This window comes from Podarcis liolepis, assembly GCF_965112155.1.
Source record: "Podarcis liolepis genome assembly, chromosome: 17".
NCBI lineage: Eukaryota > Metazoa > Chordata > Lepidosauria > Squamata > Lacertidae > Podarcis > Podarcis liolepis.
Genome location: NC_139571.1, coordinates 42,409,505 through 42,426,744, shown reverse-complemented (window position 1 = coordinate 42,426,744; position 17,240 = coordinate 42,409,505). Strand labels below are relative to the sequence as shown.

Below are 17,240 nucleotides of genomic sequence, written 5' to 3'. Positions count from 1 at the left end.
TGGCTTAGAATACTGAGTAGGAAAGGTCAATGAAACTCACAGAACTTCATTCAATGAGTGATAAAATACCACCAAGGAAATGTTTTGGGTTACCCACAGTTGTATAAAATACAATATTTTTTTTCATCATAAGAAAGGATGTGTTACTAGTTTCATACGTGAAGTACTTATTACACCCACACATGGTATAATGAAACTATAATATAATCAGCATGAACTCCCCGATGAACAATTAGGATAGGAAATTTTGCTGTACATTTGTCGAGCTAAAGGAATAGCGGAAGCAATTACCTTCAAATATCTGACTAAAGAACTGTGGGTACATTTGCTGCTTTCTAAGACAAGATCACCCCCTCCATGCTAAGTAAAACAGAACAATGACAGGTGAAACACTTCAAAAACGGAACTTATTGGTAACAGAAAAATAGATGCAACTGTGAAAATTCTACCCTCATGAGTCTCCTCCTCCTTTCCTATCCCAGCACCCAACTCTGCTTCCAAATTTTAGTTGCCTGCAGACCAGTTTAACCGTCAAGAATGATGAAAAAGAGAAAAGCCAATACAGACAAGAAAGATTTATTATCAAGGTACTTTCCAGAATTCCCATCAGGAAAACATACTGGCAATAAATCTTTCTTGTAACCACTGCTTTAGAGTTTTCATCATTCGGTGGTCTACTTCTAGTTAGGCCTATTAGGACTAATTCGTACAGGCATCTACTATCCACTATCATAACTTTATTTGGTAGACCAGCGTGCTGAGTGCCGTGAAGCACACCAACATGGCATCATCTCAACCAAGAGGGGCTGAACAAATTCACAAGACGAGATACCGCTTAAGAGAGTTTTGTGGTTAAGCAGTCTCTAAATGCAATAAAATGAAGTACATCACCTCCTGGCAAATAGAAGGGGAAGAAATGGAGGCAGTGAGAGATTTTACTTGGGCTCCATGATCACTGCAGATGGTGACAGCAGTCACGAAATTAAAAGACGCCTGCTTCTTGGGAGGAAAGCAATGACAAACCTAGACAGCATCTTAGAAAGCAGAGACATCACCTTGCCGACAAAGGTCTGTATAGTTAAAGCTATGGTTTTCCCAGTAGTGATGTATGGAAGTGAGAACTGGACCGTAAAGAAGGCTAATCGCCGAAGAATTGATGCTTTTGAATTGTGGTGCTGGAGGAGACTCTTGAGAGTCCCATGGGCTGCAAGAAGATCCAACCTCTCCATTCTGAAGGAAATCAGCCCTGAGTGCTCACTGGAAGGACAGATCGTGAAGCTGAGGCTCCAAGACTTTGGCCACCTCGTGAGAAGAGAAGACTCCCTGGAAAAGACCCTGATGTTGGGAAAGATGGAGGGCGCAAGGAGAAGGAGACGACAGAGGACGAGATGGTTCTTGAAGCTTCCAGCATGAGTTTGACCAAACTGCGGAAGGCAGCGGAAGACAGGAGTGCCTGGCGTGCTCTGGTCCAGGGGGTCGCTAAGAGTCGGACATTACTAAACGACTAAACAACAACAGCCTAGCAGCCATACTCCTAATTCCCTTTCTTCTCTTAGTCAAGGGGCAGCACTGTGCAGTTCTGCCTTAAGGGCCCTGCTGGGAGGCTGTTCATCACAGAATTTTGGAGTTGGATGGGACCATGAGGGTCAACTAGTTTAACGCTCTGCAATGCAGAATACTTTTGCCCAACATGGGGGCAGAATGTACGACCATGAGATTAAGAGTCTCATGCTTTTACTGACTGAGCTATCCTGAACTTTCATAAAAAGGCAACAACAACAACAACAATAATTAGTAGAAGTAGTATTGTCCTTCACCAGTGGGTCCCAGGGTGAGTAACAACAATTTAAAGTTCATAATTAAAAAAGTTAAACAAATGACAGTCACAGGAATAGGGAGGATCCTGAAAACACACATCTCAGGTGTCAAAAGCCAGGCTGAAGTTCATATGGTACATAGCAAATTTGTCAGATGCACCTCTGGGAGAAAGGATTTCCACAATTTAACGGTTGCCACAGAGTTTGCCCTTTTTAGGGCCACCACCATCCTGAGCTTCTGAGGATGGTAAAGCTACCAAGAGGGCCCCTTCTGCTGATCTTAACACCTGAGAAAGGGTCTGTACAAAAGGAGGTGGTTTCTCAGATTTGGGGCCTAACTGATTTACGGTTTTAAACACCAATGCAACCACCTTGAATTAGGCTCAGAAACCTTCTAGAAATCCATGCTGTTTCAGAACAAGAGATATATTCATTCTAAAGGCAGCCCCAGCCAGTAATCTGGCTACTGCATAAGTGCTGTGGCCAAGTCAACGCTGTCCAAAAAGAGGGTGTCACTGGCACACCAGCTGAAGCTAGATATAGGCAATCCCGCACACCAAGGTTACTTGGGCCTCCAGAAATAATCTAGTATCCCTCCTAAGCTACACACTTGCTGCTTCCAGGGGAGTGCAACCCCATACACAACGGCCTGCCTTTCCACCTCCTAGACTTGAGGACTTAAAACACCTAAGACCTAAGTTTCAATTTGTTGAGCGACATCCAGGCCACCACTACCTCTAAACATCTATCTAGCGTCTCAGCTGCCTCCTCTGATTCAGACAGAATGTAAGAAATATAGCTGGGTATCATCTGTAGTTGCCAGCTTTGAAGCTAAAATCAGTAATCAAACATAGGATCCCTCTTCATATGACCCAACGTTAAGTAGAATCAACATACTCCTGCCCAGCTCCTGCTGTACATGCATTCGTTTGAATGTTTTCAACAGACCTGTACTTATACAAGAGAAGTTGTTTGCAGATGACACAGCCTTGAGAGCACACTCGTGAGGAAGCTCTGCAGAGACTCATCAACTGTTTTGCCCTGCATGGAATTCAGTTTCACCATCAACCTGACAAACACCAACATCCTGGGTCAAGCTGTCGCCAGCACTCCACACATCAGCATTGGCAACCGCACACTTGAGGTGGTAGACAATTCTGTCAACCTGGGCTCCACCACAAAAGTATTGGCAAGACAGTTGCAGCAATGGCTCGCATCTCCAAAAGAGTATGGGAGAATGTGATGCTAACAACCAATATCAAGATGGTCTACCAGGCTTGCATGTTGAGCATGCTGCCTTAGGGAAGTGAGTTGTGGGCAGTTTACAGGAGCTCCTCAATGCCTTCCATATGTGCTGCATCCGGAAGATTTTGGGCATCACATGGCAGGACAGAGTCTCAGGCACATATGTGCTCTCTGAAGCCCACACATCTAGCATGTCCACACTCCTGTCTCAACAACTTCTATGCTGGCTTGGTCATGTCCAGAGAATGGAAGATTGCAGGATCCTCAAGGACGTGTTCTACGAGGAGTTGGCTTCAGGCACCAGGCCTGTTGGCAGACCAAATATATGCATTACAAAGATGTCTGCAAATGTGAAGAAGAAGAAGAGGAGGAGGAGGAGTTTGGATTTGATATCCCGCTTTATCACTATCCTAAGGAGTCTCAAAGCAGCTAACAATCTCCTTTTCCCTTCCTCCCCCACAACAAACACTCTGTGAGGTGAGTGGGGCTGAGAGACTTCAGAGAAGTGTGACTGGCCCAAGGTCACCCAGCAGCTGCAGGTGGAGGAGCGGGGAATCAAACCCGGTTCACCAGATTACGAGTCCACCGCTCTTAACCACACTGGCTCTCAAAGACACAAAGGCTGGCAACATTAACCCCACAGTGTGGGAATCCCTTGCAGATGACTGCAGTGCCTGGAGAACCAGAGAAGGGAGAACCACTAGGAGGACTGCAGAGAGAAGAAATGACACGGTGCACCAGCAGCAAAACAGGACACCTTCATCTGCCCCACCTGCAATAAAACATGTCTCTCCTGCATCGGTCTCCACAGCCACAGCAGGCACTGTAACTCTCCCAAAGGTTAGACTTTTGCCCTGAAGGAGCACTCTTCCATTGCATCCAGAGGCAGACAGATGCCAACAACCAGGTGCTTATACAAACCACATGCAGTTTATGGGGGAGTGTCCTTTGCAGGACATCCTACTGCAGGTAGAAGACTGTTAAAAGCATATTCTAGGAATGTGCCAGATAACCAGGCAAATTGGGGGAATTTGAGTTGAACCACAAAGCATCCCTAGCTGAATCGGGGTCCCCCCAGAAGCCCTGCGTTGCTCCCGTCACTCTGCCTACTTTTCCATCTAGTGGATTTCTACATGTTTGCAAGAAGTTGGTTTCATCCAAGTGCTTTGTCCAGAATGCTGCCCGCAGAGCACTGAAGAGCCCTGGGTTTTATTTTATTTTAATTGAAGCAGAGGAGCAGAGAATAGTCTTTCAAGTTAAAAGCTTCATTTATCTTTTTCACAAAATCACCTGCTGCTCTGCTTCGATATCTGCAGAGCGTGAGTGCCCAGCAGAAATATTACCAGAGACATAAAAGACCTAGGTAGATTATTTAATTATTTGAGGCATACTGCAGCCTTCATATGGAGAATGAGAACAAGATATTGCCAAAACAACGGAACCATGGATAACTGCACTGTAGTTGTTTACGAGGGGTAGTGCCTTAGCAAACAGGGATGAAATGTTTAAGAATAAGGCCAGAGCTGGAACTCCTGAGCATTCACCAGCCGTGTATAAGACGCCCCACAAGATTTCACTAAAAAATTTTATACATGGAAAAATACGGTATGTTGTTAGCAACTAAATAAGAGTGCAAAGAATGAATACGTAAATGGATGGAAAGACAGGGATTATGGAGCCGACTAAGGAGCTGCAGCAGGAGGAGGAGGTCGCAGAATGGAGTCCAGCCCAGTCTAGCCGGGGATCAGGCTGCAGGCAGCCCTCATGTGCTGGCATTCCGCTTGTGTTTAAAACTCCATAGCAACAGAACAGGCCTCTCATGTGACCGTTAACCCCTGCCATTGTCTGTTTGATCCTTTCACTCTGGATTCTGAGCCTGACAACGACGGCAGCATGGGCAACGTGGGCAGCCGAGTAGAGAAACGGGATTTCTTGCAGACTTCTCCAGGAGGTCTACATGGCATGCGTCAGCCAGACGGGCTGCTCTGGAAAGGAACGTCACAGCGTGGAGTTTTTGGCTACTTCCATTGGGGCAAGTGGGACACCCGGGCTGAGAAGAAGCACCAGTCATCTGGAGGTGGCTTTAAAAGGAACTATGGGAGTGACCAGGAGAACCAGCCCCCCGAGCGGTATTTCCGGGCCCATCAACAGGCAGCTGATTTCTCCAAGAGCTCATTGCCTGAATGTGGACACTTTGACAGGTGTCGGATCAGACCCTCTGCCTTGGTATCATGGAAGAGCCTGTTGTGCATGCCAAGGCGGTCATCAGCCAAAGGTCAGAAGCTGTCCAAGAGGAACAGGAGCCTGGCCCAGAACAGCACCAGCAGCTCCTCACAACGCAGCCCTCTCCGCAGTCACCTGCTGCACACCATCAGCCTGGACGAGAGCACAAACTCTATCCAAAGCTTCCCCACCGACACTCCACGTTTCAAACCTGCTACAACCCAGCTCAGTGCTTCTGAAGGCCACAACAAGCACACTGGCGACTCCTTAGACAGGGCTTCTCGGGGGCCACGCGACCCTTTGGCTGTAGACAAAACACCTCTGTCTTGCAAGAGCCTGAGCCGCCTGCAGAGCTCTGGGGAATCACACCCTCTGAATGAACCCACAGACTCCTTGGAAGATGTGGTGAAGCAGTTCGAGGACCGGCTGACTGAGAAGGGCCTGGAGAGAAATCTGAGTGAGAATGATGATCCCTTCACACAGATGTTTGAGGACAAACAGACCTTGCGGATGGATGAGCTGGATGAACTGAAGCAGGAGGTTCAGCTGCAGCTCTACAAAGCTCAGCAGGAAGAGAAACGGCTGCAAGAACCTTCAGCAGAGGCAGCGTGAGAAGCTGAGGCTGCAGCACCAACAGGCAGAGCGCCTGAGTCCCATATTGGAGGAGACCCAGTGGGACGTCTGTCAGAAGACGGCAGGGATTTCATTGCTCAAGCAGCAGTTCCAAGATGCCCAGGAGGAGATGGCCCAGAAACAGGGTGAAATCTTCAGCTTGAAAACACAGCTGCGGGAAGTCCAAACAGAGTTGCAAGCAGAGAACTCGCAAGTGGCACAGTTGGGGGACTCTTTCCAAGCCTTTCCAGAGCGTGGCTCCCATGTTCCTCCACAGGACTCTCCCATGCAAGAATGCCAGGACGTTTTGGCTTGTGAAACAGATGGCTCTAAAAGTAGGGGGGTGCAGGGGGAGAGTGCAGAGGGCGCTGAATGGCTATGGGGAGAATTGCTGTGCGAGAGGCGCTAGGCCCAGCTGCAAGAGGCAAACTTTGAGCAGGAGCGGAAAACTTGGGAAGAGGAGAAGAAAACAGCCCTGCGCTATCAGCGGGAGAAGCAGGCCAGGTATGTGGAGATGTACTACTGCAACCAGGCACTGGAGAGGCAGCTAAGTCAGTTCCGGCAGTTCCAAGCTGAGCTAAAGGTCTGGTTAACCTCGTCCATAGAGGATTTTGAAGACTGCTGCCGTTCATGGAATGGAATCCCACCATTGCACCTGCCATTTTCCGTCCATCCATAGTTGCTACTTTTCATAATTTTGTTTATTCCACCACTGTATCAGTGTTTAAATTTCCATTCTTTTAACTTTGTTTCCCACCCATTCATACAACACTGTTCTATTTATACAATTATTTGATATATTATTCTTTCCTACGTACAAATATTTGAAATTTATTAATAAAATATTGGACACAATCTTCCTGATTGAAGATAATCGTAGCTGAACAGGTTCTAACACACAAACTCATTAACTGAATTTAGATCAACAGATCAGCTGCTGTGCTGTTGCTGTTATATTGCAACATTTCAGTTATAGGGTCAAAAGTCTATTGTAGGTCCATTTATTCAGCCAGAAGACAAGACTTGCTGGCTTTTCATTTGACGAGTCGGATGCGATCACTTTTAATATAGAATAACTCATCAGGACTTATGCTGATGTGACTACAGTATATTCTTCCAGGAATATTCATTCAAACTGAAAGGAAATTTGGCCTTTCAGCCCTCCCTTCCCCCACAAGCTGCAGGGAAACCCAAACATGTTTTCATTAAATCTTATTATAGATAAGTGACGCGCATTCTTACTACAAGTAATTGTCTTCTGCAAAGTGCAATTTACATATCAATTCTTAAATACTTCCCCATTCTTATTAGACTAAGCAATTAGAAGTTCATAAACATGCTCACCATGGTGAACATCTGGTAAGCCTGACAAGTCCCATGCCCCACTTTTCAGCTCTAAGATATGATGGGCTGGGGATCATACCTGACTTCACAGTGCACTTTGGAGATCCTCCAAGGACTGGAGATACTGGAATTGGCCCCTTCCCACAGGGGAAGCCAGCCAAGACTACCAAAGCCACCCACAATTTGCAGAAATCAACCAGTGGACAACACAACGTTAGCCTGCCTGTGGAACGGCATTCATGTATGAACAAATATATACAGGTGGCAAACAGTCACACCATCCCAATATTACAGTACAAAATATTTTGAGTAAAGAATTTAAGAATTTCATCTCAAAATATCTTCTGAAAAACTGCACGAGAATGGCCTGGAGTAGTGATAAATGCTTTTTGTTGAGCTACTACTGACTAGTGTGCAATCATTATGCAAATCAGGTTATATTTCCATATATTTTCTTACTTCCCTAATTTATTCTGCTGCTGCTAGTCATGGGGAGGAGTAAAGAGCTAAATCACATCACTGAACTGAAGTTCTCCCCATTGAAAACACTACTCCAGCCCCACTTCTGGCTTCTGATATTTTACCAGGAATTGTAAACACTTTCAAGCTTACGTTCACAGCTAAAAGGGCTAGAAACTTACTTTGAAAAAAGTTTGATAAAATTTAACATAAGCTGCTGGATTTAACATAAGCCGCTGCCCAATTCCACACTTGCATTGTACAATTGCAAAACATCACGGGATCAGTATCTGACGGTGAGAAAAAGGACCGCAACAAGGGGTCAAAGTTCTGCATTGCAAAGAACTTCAGAAAGAAAACAAGTTTATTTTGATACGTGACGGACACCACTGAACAATAGCTATTCTGATACCAAACTCTGGCCAAGTTGATCTCTTGAGACTGCTTAGTTTTCTGCAGTTTGGGGGCTCCAATATAGATAGATACCAGTGTGAGGCTAGGTCTACAGGACAGATTTACTGGTGACATGCTATAAAGGGAGGTGCCAAGGATTATACAACAGGACATGACTTTTCTCATAGGGCATCTGTGTTTAGGATGCCCATGCCATGTATTGAATGACAAACAAATGCGGAGTTCTTTAATTACACCAGGCTGCAAAACAGAAGAGAGGAGAAACATCCATTGCCGCTGCTGAACACAAGATGCCCTTGGCTCTCACTCAACTGTCACCTCGTGGCAATCATTACATCAGGATACCACCCCAGTGGGTCAGTGTAACAACTGTTAAGAAAGAATGCCTGAATCTCCTTAACTCCCCTTTCCCCCTTATGCGCCATGTCCTTTAGATTGCAAGCCTGAAGGAAGGGAATCTACGAGTTTTTGTAAGCTGCTCTGGAAGCCTTGACTAAAAGAGTGGGTTTAAAATGCTTAAAATAAATAGATTACAGTAGACGTGGCAAATGCTATAACGCTACTTATACCATATTAATAATGTTGCACAGTGTTTTCAGGTCTATAATTATCCTAAAAGTTGATCTCCTGGTTACCATGGTACACTACTTATAGAATAGACGAGCACAAAACAGGGGAAACATCTATGGCAGACAACTCCTGCTGGAAGTGTCCCAGGCATCTGGTGAGAATCTCTGCTAAAAATGTAGTTCTGCAGAAATGTTTCTTCCAAAACACATTTGGCCTGGAATAAATTTTATTCCAAGCACCTTTTCTTTCTTTCTTAAGCCAGCATTTTACTCCTGCCCTCTTCTACACTCTTAAGTATTTTTATTTTGTTTTTCTGACAAATGTCATTTCAAGATGTGTACATCCCACCAGAAGTGTCAAATCGAGAACAGCCTTTGCCAAAGGTGCCCAGGGCTTTGAAGACACTCGAACTCAGGATGCAAGAGAGAAACATGCTAAGAGGAAGGCACGCTTGGCAAATCCACACCGTGATCAACTCCCACCCAGAAACCAATTGTCCCCACTGTGGAAGGACGTGTGGATCCAGAATTGGCCTCCACAGTCACTTACGGACTCATTGTTAACACCGTGTTTATGGAAGACAATCTTACTTGGCTACAAGTGATTGCCAAAGAAGACCTATTAAAGTATTAAATTTTCTATGCATTCATAAGTCAAAATGTTCAGCTCGTCACCAATTAATGCTTGCGTTTATTCAATGTGAGCATGTGTCGCTTTGCTGCACTACTGAGCAGCAATCACCTGTCCACACACTCTTACAGTGAAAGGGTAGGGTTTTTTTTTTACAAATGGCATGTCTTATGTGCAGAACTGAATAATACCACAACTACCCTCTCTTTAACACAATCCCCCTTCCTAGCATCATGTATGTTTCGAACACAGTTCCCATTCTGCCTTACTATCAAAGGAGTAATACCATTGGATACAACTCAGGATTTTTTTCTTTTAATACAGTGGACCCTCCGGATACAAACTTAATTCGTTCCAGGAGTCCGTCCACAACCCGAAAAGTCAGTAAGCAGAGGCGCTGCTTCTGCGCATGTGCGAGCGGCGAAAACTTGGAAGTATACTTCCGGGTTTGCCACGTTCGTATCCCAAAAATACGCAGGTGGACGTAACAAGAGATTTTCTTAAATAAAGAAGACTAACGGTGCAATCCTACACATGTCTACTCGGAGGTGCAGCTAAGTGGTTACAGGTTTGCAGCCTAAGTTATTTAACAGGTCAACATGTTAGAATTGTTCAGATTTAAACTGTTATGAAATTATATGCCTGAACACAGAATGCATATGAGTGCAGTAATGAATGTCACTTCCAATTGATGATGATGATTTGCACCCTGTTCTCTTCCCTGACAATATATCCTTTAGTGGTAAGTTGCAACAGCCACTGTGACATTCTGAGGTGAACAGTACATTCATAGCCAAGCATTTATTCATGTTTGTCAAGTCCTTTGCTTTCGAGTGCCACTGCTGATAACCCTGTCCACAAGTCAATGACTGCCGCGTTGCTATTTCTCTCAGAACTCGTCTGACAGGAGCTACTTCTCCAAACTGCTAATGCATTTTCAAGAAAGAAATGGAAAGTTGTTCCAACTGTAAAGGTGCTTCGGCTTTCCCCCTTTGGTGCCTAGTTGATAGCACTGTCCATCTTCAACTGACATGATCAATACCACAATACCTCTTGTACTAGTTCTACTCCAATCAACATCTGATATATGAAGCCTTACTGTACCACCAACATTACCTGGAGAATCTGGCCGTTTATGAAGAGGTGCCATTCATGAAGAGATTCCACCTTGTTCAGTTTTCTTCTTTTTTAATCCACACATGCGACACTGCATCCTTATCCTCCTCTTTTATCAGGTTCATCACAAATAGTATTCACTAACTGGTTGCTCTCTGTGAAGACCTGCAGGTATTCCGACATTCCTTTGGACAAGCGCAGCATTTTGTTTGGGTTCTAACTACAATTTCCTTGTCATTTTCCAAGTTATTCTTGCATTCTCAACTTCACCCTATGTCCAACCACTGTTTTTATCATATCTCCTTCTGTTTCAGTTTCGTCCAAAACTTCACAAGGTATCTGGTGTCCAAGCGAATTTTCACCTTTGTTCCAAACATATAGGCTGTTTGATCTTTTTAAAAGTAAGCCAAGTTAATGAACTGCACAAGTTCTATTAGGATGATACTAAGCATCACACAGCATCTTAAAAAGCAGAGACATCACCTTGCCAACAAAGGTCCGTATAGTTAAAGCCGTGGTTTTCCCAGTAGTGATGTATGGAAGTGAGAGCTAGACCATAAAGAAGGCTGATCGCCGAAGAATGGATGCTTTTGAATTCTGGTGCTGGAGGAGACTCTTGAGAGTCCCATGGGCTGCAGGAAGATCAAACCTCTCCATTCTGAAGGAAATCAGCCCTGAATGCTCACTGGAAGGACAGATCGTGAAGCTGAAGCTCCAATACTTTCTTCACCTCATGAGAAGAGAAGCCTCCCTGGAAAAGACCCTGATGTTGGGAAAGATGGAGGGCACAAGGAGAAGGGGACGACAGAGGACGAGATGGTGGGACAGTGTTCTCGAAGCTACCAACATGAGTTTGACCAAACTGCGGGAAGCAGTGGAAGACAGGAGGGCCTGGCGTGCTCTGGTCCAGGGGGTCACAAAGAGGCGGACACGACTAAATGACTAAACAACAACAACAAAGCATCACACACTACAGTAAGATATAACACAACCGCTGGGCATCATGTCACTGGATGCCCACAGATCTTTTGACCACTTAGATTGAACCTTGGCAACTGCTTTTTAAAATTGTATTGTATTGTACTGTTATTGCAGTTTGTAGCCAAGACCATTATACATCAAACTCCCAGTATCTGTTTTACATAGGTTATTCAAGCACTCTCTCGCCCTCTCCCCATATCACCCAACTACAATGAAGGTTTGAGGTAAATGGATATGACTACTGTGGCTTTGAGACTTACAGGGTGCCCCCCGTCCCCCTCACTTTTGGTTGTTTCTCTAGAATCTTTGGCATCCATAAAAATAGACACCGGGCATAATGGTAAACAAGCAGGAACATAAAGATTTTTTACCTGCAGTTGACATAGCAATACTGACAACAGATGCTCTGAAGACAATTCCTGCCCTAGTCAATGAGATAGAAGGCTCTGAAAAGATTGTAGTTTAAAAAAATTACAGCAACTGTGGTATTTTACGTGTAAATATCCCACCAGGGCAACAGAGCCAATAACAGAGTAAATATGGCTTTCCACTGTACAACAAAACAGTTTGTTAACTGGGGTTAACGATTGCCAAAAATCTAAAGGAACTATTGCAGCTGAATCTTTGCATCACATGTATACTTTGTAAAAAGGAGCTAAATAGATGGAAATCGCAAACTTTGTATAAGGTTGATTAAATGTTTCTACAGTTATCCTTCTCCCCCAAATCATCCCCCCCTTTCAAATCCTACCAACTCAAATACTTTAAATTGGCAAAAATGTTTTCTAAATATATACATTTTCACGTGAGGCCTACGGGGAGCTGGTTTCAGGCACATTGCCCATGGGCAGACCAACTCTGTGTTACAAAGATGTCTGCAAACATGGCACAGAGACTGCAATCCCTTGCAGATGACTACAGAGCCTGGAGACAGTCAGGTGGTATATCCACACCAGTGACCAGAGGAGGAACGGCTGCTGGGAGGAGCTCAGAGAGAAGAAATGCCATGAGGCATCTATAGCAGCACAACCAGGCGCCTTCATCAGCCCCAGCTGCAACAAAACATGTCTCTCCTATATCGGTCTCTACAGCCACAGCAGGCACTGTAACTCTCCAACAATCTGACTTCACCCCTGAAGGAATACTCCTTCACTGTCTCCCAAGACAGGCAGATGCCAATCAACCAAGTGTGAGGCCTCAACTCCCACGCCCCATACACTACAAACATGCCAAGCAGCCAGGTTGGGGAGAACAACAACAACAACAATTTATTATTTATAAACAACAACAACAACAACAATTTATTATTTATACCCCGCCCATAAAAGCTTCCCTAAAGAGGGCTGCCTTCAGATGTCTTAAGTCTTTTGACATACTATGAAGTTTTCCAGCTACATAATATAATATCCTGTGTACCCGATGATATTAATAGCCCATAGCTAAACATGGAAATTGCTAAAATAGACAAGTCAAAACGTGAAATTCTTGTGTTAGGCCAGCAATAATTCCGTATGATGAATGAAATCCAGAACCCATTTCCAAAGGCTACTCTTCTGGTCTGAAAGAAATGGAGCTAGAAACTCATGAAAGATATGTCTCCATTGCTTCCACTGGGATTAAACTTCCACTGTTGAAACAAGCTGGTTCGGTTTAACGACTGGTCTAGCAGAGGGTTTCACAGTTCATGAGACTTTTTTGAACACTGGCAACCCCTATCTATAGAGAAATGAGTCAATAAATTGCAAGGCCTGCACATCAATTGGCTCAAACTTCACTAAGCACATAATTTCATTATGGAAACATCAATAAAGAAATCTGTGCAAAGGGACTTAACTGGTTTTGAGCACTTAATTTTAGAATATGAACACAGTACAAAAGTATTAGTTTCAAAGATATGCTCTTTATTGAACGATAAAACAACAAACTCGTTCTCCTCATTAGAGGGAGTTTGGGAACAAGATGTAGATCAAGTAATTTCAGATGAGGCACAGTCAAGTATCTGGAACTAGTCATACCCACTTCTGAAATAGCCAGGGAGTGTTCTTTAAAATGGATTTATCTGCTTTTAGTTTAGTTTATTTACCCTTGCATTTAGTGCACACATCTGGCTCCAAAGAATACAACTGTTGAAGGGGATGTGAGGTACAGCAGTCTTACGCAAACATGTGTTGGAACTGTCCTGTAGTGTTTTCTTACTGGTCTGTGATTTTCAAAGAAACAGCAAGAGTCACAAAACAGAATATACATTTATCTCTGCATTCAATACTTCTCGCTAAAATGAAGATACAACATACAAGTCCTTAATTATTTTTTTGGCTGTTGGCAGTTAGATTGGAGAGTGTCAAAAACTGCTAATTGGCAGGTTATACTTTAGCCTTTGGTGAATGGTGACATAGACTATATAACATCGCTATGGCACAAAAATTGAATTTCACCAAAAAACGTGGCAAAGGAGAAGAGAAACTCAACTAAAGGAGTTCTTTGCAGTCTGGCGTCCATTAAGTGAAAACAGATAAACAGGAAATAAGTATGTCACAATCCTTTTTTCAGCTCTGGGATAAACCATGATTTTCTACAGAAGACAATCCAACAATTTGAGCTTTCTTCTGTGTAGTCATAAGCATGTCATGCGTGTTTTTTCCCTCTCAAGCTAGATTCACCAAGTGGTCACTGGAAGGGGGTGGGTGGGAGGGCTGTTCCATATTTGGGGCTTCTTCTTCTTCTTTTTGTACCAGTCGGTGTACAAATGTTTTAAAAATAAAAATAAAATTTACCACCAAAGACAGGAGTTCCTACTCTAATGTGGGTCTAACTTCCTATTCTGTGTTTAAAGTTTTTGAACATTTAGAAGCACAAATGTTTGACATGCAAGTCAACAGAAGTCAAATTTAACAGAGGGAGGATGGAAGAAGGGAACCCAGGAGGTTCTGGGCACCATGTTGGCAACCCAATGCACAGATAGAAACACATATAGTCCTTCATTTATATTTATTTAACTAGCTGACGAAGGTCATGGCCACTGGGCCCATTACCTCCTGGCAAATAGAAGGGGAAGAAATGGAGGCAGTGAGAGATTTTACTTTCTTGATCACTGCAGATGATGACAGCAGTCACGAAATTAAAAGACGCCTGCTTCTTGGGAGGAAAGCAATGACAAACCTAGACAGCATCTTAAAAAGCAGAGACATCACCTTGCCAACAAAGGTCCGTATATTACAAGCTCTGGTTTTCCCAGTAGTGATGTATGGAAGTGAGAACTGGACCATAAAGAAGGCTGATCGATGAAGAATTGATGCTTTTGAATTTTGGTGCTGGAGGAGACTCTTGAGAGTCCCATGGGCTGCAATAAGATCCAACCTCTCCATTCTGAAGGAAATCAGCCCTGAGTGCTCACTGGAAGGACAGATCCTGAAGCTGAGGCTCCAATACTTTGGCCACCTTGTGAGAAGAGAAGACTCCCTGGAAAAGACCCTGATGTTGGGAAAGATGGAGGGCGCAAGGAGAAGGGGACGGCAGAGGACGAGATGGTTGGACAGTGTTCTCGAAGCTACCAGCATGAGTTTGACCAAACTGCGGGAGGCAGTGGAAGACAGAAGTGCCTGGCGTGCTCTGGTCCAGGGGGTCACGAAGTGGCGGACACGACTAAACGACTAAACAACAACAACTAGCTGATATCCCAGCATGCTCCTTAAAATTGCTTGCAGAATGCTAACATCATCCTGCTTAATAAGACCCAAAACCAGTTATTTTTAAGTGAGGGAGAAAGAAAGCTCCAACAATATAACCAATATAATTTTATAATGCATAAGTAATACTACCAACTCCAGAGACTGAGCAGCTCAATCGGGGGGGGGGGGGGGGAATGCAGAAGGCTTCCAAATGTAAGAGAATCTTAAATCATTAATGAAACTAAGCTTTTAATATATGCAAATTAAATTATATATGCATCTTTCCTCAGACTAAATTTAATGTGCGTGCTTCATTCACAATTCAGTCTTGTACAGAACTAAGGAAGAAACTGACAACTTGCATTTTTTATTACTCTAGACCACAAAATGATAATTTATGTTCTCTTTTAATAATATAAAACCTGGTAGCTAAGCCAGAACACTGGATACTGCTTTCTGGCACATGGCTTCAAAGAAAGGAAGGCCCTGCCAGATCACGTGACTGAAGCTGCAGTCCCAACTAGGCTAAAATATGTTTTTGTTTTGTTTTTAATGTCATGCCAAATTTGACTATTTGCCTGTTTCAATGCAGTGGCATGATCCAGCCGAACTCAAGCACTTTCAAAACCTAGCCAGTTTAAGGAGGGTAAAATCCAAAAAATTTAATAACTAAACTCAGTGAGGCTGAGGTTGAATCCTGACAAGACAGAAGTACTGTTTTTGGGGGACAGGAGGCGGGCAGGTGTGGAGGACTCCCTGGTCCTGAATGGGGTAACTGTGCCCCTGAAGGACCAGGGGCGCAGCCTGGGAGTCATTTTGGACTCACAGCTGTCCATGGAGGCGCAGGTTAATTCTGTGTCCAGGGCAGCTGTTTATCAGCTCCATCTGGAACGCAGGCGGACACCCTACCTGCCCACGAACTGTCTCACCAGAGTGGTGCATGCTCTAGTTATCTCCCGCTTGGACTACTGCAACGCGCTCTACGTGGGGCTACCTTTGAAGGTGACCCGGAAACTACAACTAATCCAGAATGTGGCAGCTAGACTGGTGACTGGGAGCAGCCGCAGAGACCATATAACACTGGTCCTGAGAGATCTGCATTGGCTCCCAGTACGTTTCCAAGCACAATTCAAAGTGTTGGTGCTGACCTTGAAAGCCCTAAACGGCCTCGGCCCAGTATACCTGAAGGAGCATCTCCACCCCCATCGTTCTACCCGGACACTGAGGTCCAGCACCGAGGGCCTCCTGGCGGTTCCCTCACTGCGAGAAGTGAGGCAGAGGGCCTTCTCGATAGTGGTGCCCGCCCTGTGGAACACCCTCCCACCAGATGTCAAGGAAATAAACAACTATCTGAGTTTTAGAAAACATCTGAAGGCAGCCCTGTTTTGGGAAACTTTTAATATCTGAAGGACTATTGTATTTTAATATTTTGTTGGAAGCTGCCCAGAGTGGCTGGGGAAACCCAGCCAGATTGCGAGGGGAATATAAATAATAAATTATTATTATTATTATTATTATTTCTTATATGAAGTCGAAGAGACGTGAAAATGGTAATATCATGCCCAGCAAAGAGCTTCATTTCTGCCTGCGGTTTGAAATGTAGATTCCTTTGGAACTGTAATGGTTCTAGGGGTTGCTCGTGCGTAAGCCGGTGCTTATCTCCCCGGCTGGGTGCAAACACCTGGCTGGGTTGCCTGAGTGAACCTTTTCTGTCCGGACGCCACTCACCCATGGCTGGTCTCAATCGCTGGCAGAATCCGTCAGTGGGCGTTTCTTAAACTTCTTCCAGCAAAGAAGCTCTTTGACGCCCAGTCTCCTCCTACTCTCTCTGCGCGAAAGCCTTCTGCGCAAGGAGGGCGCAGGCAGCGGAGGACCCCTACTCTCCCCGCTGGTCCCAGGCAAGGAGTCATGAGACCGCCTCGCCGCTTCCCCCACCTGCCCCCCTTCTCCACTGGTGCTACGCTGATTCTCTTCCCCAGAAGATGGGCTGCTTCTCCCGATCCCTGGATGCTCTCTGGAATCCCTCTGGCTCTTGCTCTCTCCCTCCGGCGCTGATGGCAGTTCCCTGACAGGAACCTTCCTCCCCCATACTCTCTCATGAAAAAGACAGAAAGCAAGCAGCCCATAGATCCAGGATGGGAGAAGCCAGAAGAGGTTTGGA

At 44.7% G+C, this 17,240-nt stretch overlaps 2 protein-coding genes across 32 annotated transcripts in view; one reads left to right on the top strand and one right to left on the bottom strand.

Moving 5' to 3' along the window:
- The window catches only part of ADGRL3 (adhesion G protein-coupled receptor L3), a 515,832-nt gene that overhangs the window by 461,222 nt on the left and 37,370 nt on the right, over positions 1-17,240 (bottom strand). The window lies entirely within an intron of this gene.
- LOC310696390 (NEDD4-binding protein 3 homolog) lies at positions 4,591-6,469 on the top strand. The gene is given in 2 exon segments (XM_083481867.1): positions 4,591-5,875; positions 5,877-6,469. Coding segments are annotated over 2 exon segments (1,350 nt in total). The 5' UTR covers positions 4,591-4,955; the 3' UTR covers positions 6,307-6,469.